At 38.1% G+C, this 10,288-nt stretch overlaps 1 protein-coding gene across 1 annotated transcript in view; it reads right to left on the reverse strand.

Moving 5' to 3' along the window:
- LOC103201916 (phosphatidylinositol 3-kinase regulatory subunit gamma) overlaps positions 1 to 10,288 on the reverse strand; it is a 379,666-nt gene that overhangs the window by 120,475 nt on the left and 248,903 nt on the right. The window contains exon 5 of the mRNA XM_007946679.2: positions 5,464 to 5,589. Within this exon, the coding sequence (XP_007944870.1) occupies positions 5,464 to 5,589 (126 nt within the window). The remainder of the gene's footprint in view (positions 1 to 5,463; positions 5,590 to 10,288) is intronic.

Consider the following 10,288-nt stretch of genomic DNA (forward strand, 5'->3'; position numbering starts at 1 on the left):
AGAATAAACTCCTGTTTGTTAAGGCCATCCCATTTGTAGTAGTATATTCTTGTCAGAGCAGCACTAGGTGACCAGAACAGTACTGAAAGCAGTGCTGAAAAAGGGAAATTCATAGCTTTAAAGAAAAAAATAAAGTTTTAAAACCAATGATCAAAATTTCCATCTTAAGAAAGTGGTAAAAGAAGAGCAAATTAAACTGAAAGAAAGCACAGGAAAGGAAATAATAGACAAAAAAGCAGAAATCCATAAAATGGAAAACAAATAATACAAAACATTCAAGTGGGTTTGTTCATTGATTTTTTTAAAAACCTGACTATCATTATCTACCAGTTGGATCTACAATCAACACCCATGGAAGCAGCAGTCAAAACATTAAGGGATGTATTGCACTGAGCACATCTGCTGCAAAAGACCTTTATTAAAAGTATTAAAAAGCACGTATAAGGTAAACATTTACAACAAGTAGGTACACTCCTTAGAACAATCAACTATGGGAGATCAAAGGGCGGTATTTACAGAGAGAGACAGCTCAGAGGGCAGGGATGCATACGAAAGAAAGATACAGGGAACAGGTAACCAGAGGGAGGAATTCGGAAAAGAGCATTATGACATTATGACGATTGAAGTCAATGTCATCAAACAAAATGTGTATGAACTGTTGTATGGAAAATGAATTTATTCTGTAAACTTTCTCCCAAATCATAATTTTTTTAAAACAAAAAAGTGCTAAAAAGCAAAGATGTCACTTAGAGGACTAAGGTGCACCTGATCCAAGCCATGGTACTTTCAATCGCCTCATATGCATATGAAAGGTGGATAATGAACACAGGAGAATGAAGAACTGATGTCTTTGAATTATGGTGTTGGCAAACAATACTGAAAATACCATGGACTGCTGGAAGAACAAATCTGTTTTAAAAGAAGTACAGCCAGAGTGCTCCTCAAAAGTAAGGATGGAGAGCCTTCATCTCCTGTTCTTTGGACATGTTGTCAGGAAGGCACAATCCCTAGAGAAGGACATCATGGATTGACACAATAGTTGAGCAACAATAGTCTCAAACATAACAATGACGTGAGGATGGTGCAGGACTGTGCAGTGTTTTGTTCTGTTGAACAAAACAGGGTCACTATGAGTCAGAACCAACTCGATAGCAGCTAACAACATTATCTACTAGAAAGGATTCAAGCTAGTTATTGTTGCATCATTGTGAGGTGAGAGTATGCCAAATCCATGACATTCATCCTTTCATCACTTGGAACTTAATAGAATCAACATGGACTAAGACTTCTATCAATCATTGACATTCAAAGTAATAATTTGTGTTTCAAGAGACTGTGCATGGAAAATCTAGTTAAATATATTTTCTTAGGCAATTACTGACCTTAAGATTACAAAGACAGACACATACCTTCATCAAAATTCCCAGCACCTTTTATATACCATAATAACTTAGGGTAAATTAAACTATTCAAGTATAACTAAAAAAGAATCAAAGTAGGAACAGAAGTACAGAGTTCTAGGAAAAGAACGATAGTAGTCTTCAGAATTTTGCTGCATGTAAAAATTGCAATAAAATAAATACACTGATTATTAAAGTTTATGATCTAAAAAGAACTGTGTTAGAGGTCCCACAGTATCTATTAATTCCTCTATTCCTCAGTAATACAATCTCTCTGTATTTTTGTTGGACACACTGACTGAGTAAAGGCTACATTTTGCCAGCCTCCTCTGCAGCTGGGTGTGACCATGTGACTAAATTCTAGACAATGGGATGAAGATAAAAAGTAGTGTGTTCTCTTTTTGTTGTTGTTGCTGTTAGGCATTGTCAACCCTATGTACAACAGAACAAAACACTGCCCAGTCCTGTGTCAGCCTCACAATCTTTGCTATACCTGAGCCCATCGTTGCAGCCACTGTGTCAATTCATCTCATTGAGGGCCTTCCCCTTTTTTGCTGACTTTCCACTCTACCAAGCATGATACTTTTCTCCAGGAAATAGTCCCTTCTGACAACATGACCAAAGTAGATCAGATGAAGTCTGGCCATTCTCACTTCCAAGGAGCATGCCAGCTGAACTTCTTTCAGAACAGATTTGTTTGTTATTTTGCCAGTCCATGGTACTTTCAGTATACTTGGCTAACACAACTCAAAAGCATCAACTCTTCTTCAGTCTTCCTTGTTCACTGTCCAGGTCTCACATGCATAGGAGGTGAATGAAAATACCATGGTTTGGGTTAAGTGCACCTTATTCTTCAAGGAGACATCTTTGCTCCTCATCACGTTAAAGAGGTCTTTTGCAGCAGATTTGCCCAGTGCAATACATCGACTGCTGCTTCCATTGGCGTTGAATGTGGAACCAATTGATATGAAATCTTTAACAACTCAATCTTTTCTCCATTTATCCTGATGCTGCTTATTCTTCCAGTTGTGAGGATTTTCGTTTTCCTTATGCTGAGATATAATCCATATTGCAAACTCAAGTCTTCAATCCTCATCAGTAAGTGCTTCAAGTCATCATCACTTCCAGCAAGCAAAGTTATGTTATCTGCATATCACAGGTTGTTAATGAGTTTTCCTCCAATCCTGATGACACACTCTTCTTTATACAGTCCAGGTTCTCAGATTATTTGTCCAGCATACAGACTGAATAAGTATGGTGAAAGGATACAACTCTGACGCACTCCCTTCCTGATTTTAAACCATGCAGTATTCCCTTGTTCTGTTCGAACAACAGCCTCCTGGTCTATGTACAGGTTCCTGATGAGCACAATCAAGTATTCTGGAACCCCTATTCTTCTCAATGTTATCCATAATTTGTTATGATCCATACATTCAGATGTTTTTACAGTCAACAAAACACAAGTAATTATCTTTCTGGTATTCTTTGCTTTCAACCAAGACCCATCTGACATCAGCAATGATATTTCTTGTTCTACATCCTCTTCTGAATCCAGCTCGCATTTCTGGAAGTTCTCTGTCAATATACTGCTGCAACCATTTGTGAATTATCTTCAGCCAGATTTTACTTCAGTGTGATATTAATGATATTATTCAATAATTTCCACATTCTATGAGATCACCTTTCTTTTAAATGAGTACAAATATGGATCTTTTCCAGTCAGTTGGCCAAGTAGCTGCCTTCCAAATCTCTCGGCATAGCCAAATGAGTGCCTCCAGCAGGGCATCCATTTGTTGAAACAACTGAATGGGTATTCCGCCAATTCCTGGAGCCTTGTTCTTCACTAATTCCTTCAGTGCAGCTTCAACTTCTTCCTTCAATACCATTGGTTCTTGATCATACGCCACCTCCTAAAATAAATGAACACTGACCAATTCCTTTTGGTACAGTGACTCTGTGTATTCCATCCATCTTCTTTTCATGCATCCTGCATCATTCAATATTTTGCCCATAGATTCTTTCAGTATTATAATTCAAGGCTTGAATTTTTTCTTCAGTTCTTTCAGCTTAAGAAATGCTGAGCATGTTCTTTCCTTTTGGTTTTCTAACTCCAGGTCTTTGCACATTTCATTATAATAATTGACTCTGTCTTCTCAAGCTGCTCTTTGAAATCTTCAGTTCAGCTCTTTTATCTTGTCATTTCTTCCATTTGCTTTAGCTGCTTTCCGTTGAAGGACAAGTTTCAGAATCTCTTCTGACATCCATTTTGGTCTTTTCTTCCTTTCCTCTCTTTTTAATGACCTTTTGCTTTCTTCATGGACGATGTTCTTAATGTCATCCCATGATTCCTCTGCTTTTCAGTCACTGGTGTTCAATGCATCAAGTCTATTCTTTAGATGGTCTCTAAATTCAGGAGAGATAGAATTAAGGTCATTTTTGGCTCTCGTGGACTTGTTTTGTCTTCAGCTTCAACTTGAACTTGCATATGAGAAGTTGATGGTGTGTTCTATAGTCATTTCCTGGTGTGGTTTAGGCTGAAGATATTGAGCTTCTAGCTTCTCCATCTCCTCTTTCCACAGACGTAGTCAAATTTGATTACTGTGTACTCCATCTGGCAAAGCTCACATGCATGGCCATCATTTGTGTTGTTGAAAAAAAGGTATTTGCAATGAATAAGTTATTGGTCCTGCAAAATTCTATCATGTGAGCTCCAGCATTATTTCTATCTCCAAGGCCATATTTTCCAACTACCAGTGATTCTTCTTTGTTTCCTACTTTTGCATTCCAATCACCAGTGATAATCAACGCATCTTGATTACATGTTCAGTCAATTTCAGAATGCAGAAGTTGGTAAAAATCTTCAATTTCCTCATCTTTGGCTTTGGTGGTTGGAGCATAAATTTGAATAACAGTAGTATTAACTGGTCTTCCTTGGAGGCAAAAGGATATTATCCTATCACTGACAGCACTGTACTTCAGAACAGATCTTGAAACATCTTTGTGACAATGAATGCCATGCCATTTTCTCTTTAACTTGTCATTCCCGGCATAGTAGATCATATGGTTGTCTGATTCAAAATGGCCAAAACCAATCCATTTCAGATCACTAATGCCTAGGATATTGATCTTTCTGAGTTCCATTTCATTTTTTGACAACTTACAATTTTCCTAGATTCATACTTTGTACACTCACATTCTGATTATTAACGGATGTTTATAGCCGTTTCTTCTCATTTTGAGTTGTGCTACATCAGCAAATGGAGATCCCGTAAGCTTTATTCCATCCACATCATTAAGGTCGGCTCCACTCTGAGGAAGCACCTCTCACCCAGTTACCCAGTCGTACTCTGAGTGCCTTCTGACCTGAGGGGGTCATCATCTTCTAGCACTATATCAGACAATGTACCTGGATTATTCATAAAGTTTTCCAGTTATCAGACAATATTTCAGTGCTACTCACAAGGTTTTCACTGGCCAATTCTTTGAGAAGTGAATGGCCCCTTCCTTTTTCTGAGTCTGTCTTAATCTGGAAGCCCACTGAAACATGTCCACTATGGGTGACCCTGATGGCTATGAGCCTCCAGCCTTCCAACACCACACACGCCACCACAGTAGACAAACTGACAGTTCTCTTGCTAAGGAGAACTTTCAAAAGGGAATAGTCCTCTCTCCTTCTTAGTCTTCCTATTTACTAAAATATGTTGGTGAGGGCTAATACTAGAGTAGCCAATTTCTAAAGATAGCAAAGCATTAAGTCCTAGGCCTTGCTAACTATGGAGTTACAATAATACCCAGCTATGCCTACATATGCATGAAAGGAAAAATAAATTTCATCTGAAGTCTTTCTTATTTTGTTATTTTTTGTCACTTACAGTCAAACCTAATCCTAATTAATACTAATATAAAATAATAAAAAAGTGATTTCTGAATGGTAGAAAATTTTATTTCATCAAAGTCTAAAAAGGCTGTTTAAGATATTAATATAGCTAAAAATCATCAGGTGTAGTACAGAAAATATAACTGTAACATCACATACATAGTCAAACAACAAAAATTTACTAACCTGGGATGTCCTGGTATATTCCTCATAAAGCCTGTCATACTCTTTACTCTTTTCCTGATACTGAGAGTGGTATTCTTGCAGTTTTTTACCTACTGCATCAATGTTATCTTCTTTCACCAACTGATCCTACACAGGTAAACAAGAAAAGTAGAGAATATTAATTCTGATGTGAATTTTTCCACATCTACTTATTTTAAATTGTTTCTAATTCTACTGTAGAAGTTTAAGCCACTGGTAGTAATACCAAAACATATCAATACGAAGCATGCAAAATCCTTTTGTTAATACTGTATCAGTTTTTAGAGTACATCAAAATAGTTAACACTTTAAAAATTAATAAGCATAAATGGGAAACAGAAAGAGAAACATACTTTTTAAACTGTTTAATTTTTGTTGTTCAGAATAGACACAGCAGAATACACACCAATTCAATAATTTCTACACATACAATTCAATGATATTGAATTCTTCAAATTGTGCAACCATTATCATCCTTCTTTTCTAAATTGTTCCTCCTCCACTAACATTAACTCATTGTCCCCTAAGTTTCCTACCTAATCTTTAGAGTTGTTTTTATCAATTTGATCCCCACTGCACTTGTTCCAGGGCCGATTTGTTCACTCTTCTGGCAGTCCATGGTATTTTCAGTATTCTTCAACACCACCACAATTCAAAGGCATCAACCTTCCTTCAGTCTTCCTTATCCACTGTCCAGTTTTCACATGCATATGAGGCAATTGAAAGTAGCATGGCTTGGGTTAGGCACACCTTGGTCTTCAAAGTGGCATCCTTGTTCCTTAACACTTTAAAGAGGTTTTTTGTAACAGGTCCGCCCAGTGCAATACAACGTTTGATTTCTTGACTGCTGCTTCCATAAGTGTTGACTGTGGATCCAAGTAAAATGAAATCCCTGACAACCTCAATCTTTTCTCCATTTATTGTGATGCTGCTTATTGATCCAGTTACAAGGACTTCAGTTTCCTTTACATTGAAGTATAATCCATCTTGAAGACTGCAGTCTTTGTGATCTTCATCAGTGAGTGCTTCAAGTCATCTTCACTTTCAGCAAGCAAGGTTATGTCATCTGAATATTCCAGATTGATAATGAGGCTTCCTCCAATCTTAATGCTGTGTTTTTCTTCATACAGTCTAGCTTATCAAATTATATGCTCAGAAGGCAGACTGAACAGGTATGTTGAAAGGATACAACCCTAATGCACACACTTCCTGATTTTAAACCATACAATATCCCCTTGTTCTATTCCAATGACAGCCTCCTGGTCTGTGTACAGGTTGCCCATGAGCACAATTAAGTGTTTTGGAATTCTCATTGTTTGCAAGGTTATCCATCATTTGTTATGATCCACACAGTCAAATGCCTGTGCACAGTCAATAAAACACAGGTAAATATCTTTCTGGTATTCTTTGCTTTCAGCCAAGATCCAGCTGACATTATCAATGATATCCCTAATTCCACGTCCTCTTCTGAATCTAACTTGAACTTCTGGCAGTTCCCTGTCCATATATTGCTGCAACCATTTTTAATTCTTTTCAGCAAAATTTTACTTGCCTGTAATATTAATGATATTGTTCAATAATTTCTACATTCTGTGGATCACCTTTCTTTTAATGGGCAAAAATATTTATCTCTTCCAGTCAGTTAACCAGGTAGCTGTCTTCCTAATTTCTTGGTATAAACAAGTAAGCACCTCCAGTGCTGCATACACGTGTTGCAATATCTCAATGTGTATAGTCCATCAATTCCTGGAGCCTTGTTTTTTCCCAATTCCTTCAGGGGAGCTTGGACTTCTTCCTTCAACACTATTTGCTCTTGATTATATGCTACCTTCTGAAATGGCTGAACCTCAACCAATTCTACTTGGTACAGTGACTCTATTTATTTCTTCCACTCTTCTTCTGATGTTTCCTGCATCATTCAACGTTTTGCCCATAGAATTCTTCAATATTACAATTCGAGGCTTGAATTTTTCTTGAGTTTTTCAAGCTTGAGAAATGCTGAGGGTATTATTCTCTTTTGGTTTTCTAACTCTAAGCCTTTGCACATTTCATTATAATACTTGACTCTGTCTTCTCAAGCTGCCCTTTAAATCTTCTGTTCAGCTCTTTTATTTCATCATGTCTTCCCTTCCCTTCAACTATTCTGTTCAAAAGCAAGTTTCAGAGTCTCTTCTGAGATCTATTTTGGTGTTTTCTTCCTTTCCTGTCTTGTTAATGACATTCTGCTTACCTCATGTATGATGTTCTTGATGTCATCCCACAACTCATCTGGTCTTTGGTCACTGGTGTTAAACGTGTCAAATCTATTCTTCAAATGGTCTCTAAATTCAGGTGGGATATAATCAAGGTCGTATTTGGCTCTCATAGTCTTGTTTTAATTTTCTGCAGCTTCAACTTAAACTAGCATATGAGCAATTGATGGTCTGCTCCACAGTCAGCTCCTGGCCTTGTTACTGTTTTTGTTTTGCTTTGATGCTCTTGTGTTTTTTTTAACTTTTTATTGTAATTTGGGTGAAATTTTACAAAGTAGATTCATTTTATATTCAACAGTTCATACACATTTTGTTTTGTGACACTGGTCACAATCCCCGCAGTATAATATCTCACCTCCCAATTCCTCCCCATGGCTACCCTTTCCCTGTGTCCTTCTTGCCTAAGCATTCCTACTTCCCTACCTTTTTTCCTTCTGCCCTTCTGATCTCCCATGGTTGATTGTTATAAGGAGTATATCTCCCGAGTGTACAAGTCCAGCTCATAGGCCTATCTCTTATTTGGCTGAGAGTGAAGCCATGGGAGTGAGTTCAATTCCAAGTCTGAAAGATGACTGAGGACCATAGTCTCAGGGGTTTCACCAGTCTCCATCAGACTAGCAAGTCTGGTCTTTTTTATGATTTTGAGTTTTGTTCCATATTTTTCTCCCATTCTATACAGGATCTTCAATTTTTATCCCTTTCCAAGTGGTTGGCATTGGTAGCCAGGCACTATCTACCTCTGGTCTCAGGGTGTTTTGATTAGTTTCCACTGCCGCTCTAACAGAAATACCACAGTTGGATAGCTTTAACAAACAGGAGTTTGTTCTCTTACAGTTTTGGAAGCTAGAAGTATGAGTTCATAGTGCCAGCTTAGGGGATGGGTGAAAGCCCCTCCACCTTGGGCTTCAGCTCTGCCTCTTGCTCCCAGCCCCCTGGAGCTAGAGGTATCTCTTCACTCAGGCAGCTGCTGGCTATGAGGCTAACAAGCCCAATGTCGACAAATAAAATGTCACAGTCCAATATTACCAAATGACATAGCAGGCCACTAACTCAAGTCCAGAGTTAGTCCCAAGATCAGCAGGAAACATGACAGGCTGCTAAATGAAGACTCAGCTACATGCAGGGTCCAAGCATGCCAAAAAGCTGTGGAGAGCATTTCCAAAGCTTCTCCTTATATCCTGGAAATAGACCATATCCTTAAGACAGCTACTCAGCTGCTTCAATAGATTCCACCATGGAGTTGATTTCCAGCCTCATCATGGGCAACAACTACATCCAGCTGCCCAGCCACTTAAAACCAAGCCCACTCAAGTTGACACATAACCTTAACTATCACACAGGATCGTATAGGTTGAGGTTCTCAGGGTCTATTAGTGAACTAACTTGTTCCATGAGTCTTTTATGTTCTTCACTCTTCCGTGCTTCAGAGGAGGAGAGAATAATGGTTGCCACCCAAAACTCACGAGGTTTTAAGATCTCAGTTTCACCAAAGTAAGATGCAGAACAGTATTTTCATAGACCATATTGTGCCAATTGACCTTGATGTTCCCCATGACTATGGTCTTCAGCCCGCATGCCCAGCAACCCTCTCCCTCAGGGTGCTTATTTGTGGCTAAAAAGTTATCCTAAATTTGCCTCCTGTTACATTTCAACTGCATATGGACATTCTTACAACATATACAAATACATATATAGGAATATCATCTGCCAAACCTATGTATGGTGGTAGGTATATTCTCATTTGCCTACCCATACCTGTCTACCTATGTACCTACCATAGACTACTGTTTGCTGTTATTGATACTGCAGTATTTTATATATAATAGTATTTGTCCTGGTCTTATTTTGACTGATATTGAGCTTCTCCATCACCTTTTTCCACAAATGTAGTCAATTTGATGCCTGTGTATTCTACCTGGCAAGGTCCCACATATATAGCTGCCATTTACGTTGTTGGAGAAAGGTATTTACAATGAATAAGCTATTGGTCTTGCAAAATTCTATCATGCGATCTCTGATGTCATTTCAATCACCAAGGTCGTATTTTATAACTGCCCATGACTATTCTTTATTTACAACTTTTGTATTCCAATCACCAGTAATTATCAATACACCCTGATTGCATGTTCAGTCAATTTCAGACTGCAGAAGTGAATCTTCAATTTCTTCACCTTTGGGTTTAGCGATTGGTGGGAAAATCTCAGTAATAGTGGTATTAACTGGTTCCTTGTAGGCATATGCATATTACCTTATCACAAACAGCATTGTACTTCAGTATAGATCCTGAAATGTTCATTCCAATGATGAATGTGACACCATTCCTCTTCAATTTGTCATTCCCAGCATAGTAGACCATATGATTGTGCAGTGTAGTAAATTACTTAGTATGGCTTTTCTACCCATAAGTCATTGTAAACTCAGTGGTGGAATGAGCAACTGAGGAGCTGATTGTAAATGTTATCCAAGTGGAGTATTTCTGTTGGGCGTGGCACAATATAATGTTCTGGGAGGTGCCCACTCTCTCTCAGGTGCTTAGAGTTCTGATGCTATGATTG

The sequence above is a fragment of the Orycteropus afer genome, unplaced genomic scaffold (genome assembly GCF_000298275.1).
Source record: "Orycteropus afer afer isolate SDZICR_OR568_19922 unplaced genomic scaffold, OryAfe1.0 scaffold00169, whole genome shotgun sequence".
NCBI classification, from domain to species: domain Eukaryota; kingdom Metazoa; phylum Chordata; class Mammalia; order Tubulidentata; family Orycteropodidae; genus Orycteropus; species Orycteropus afer.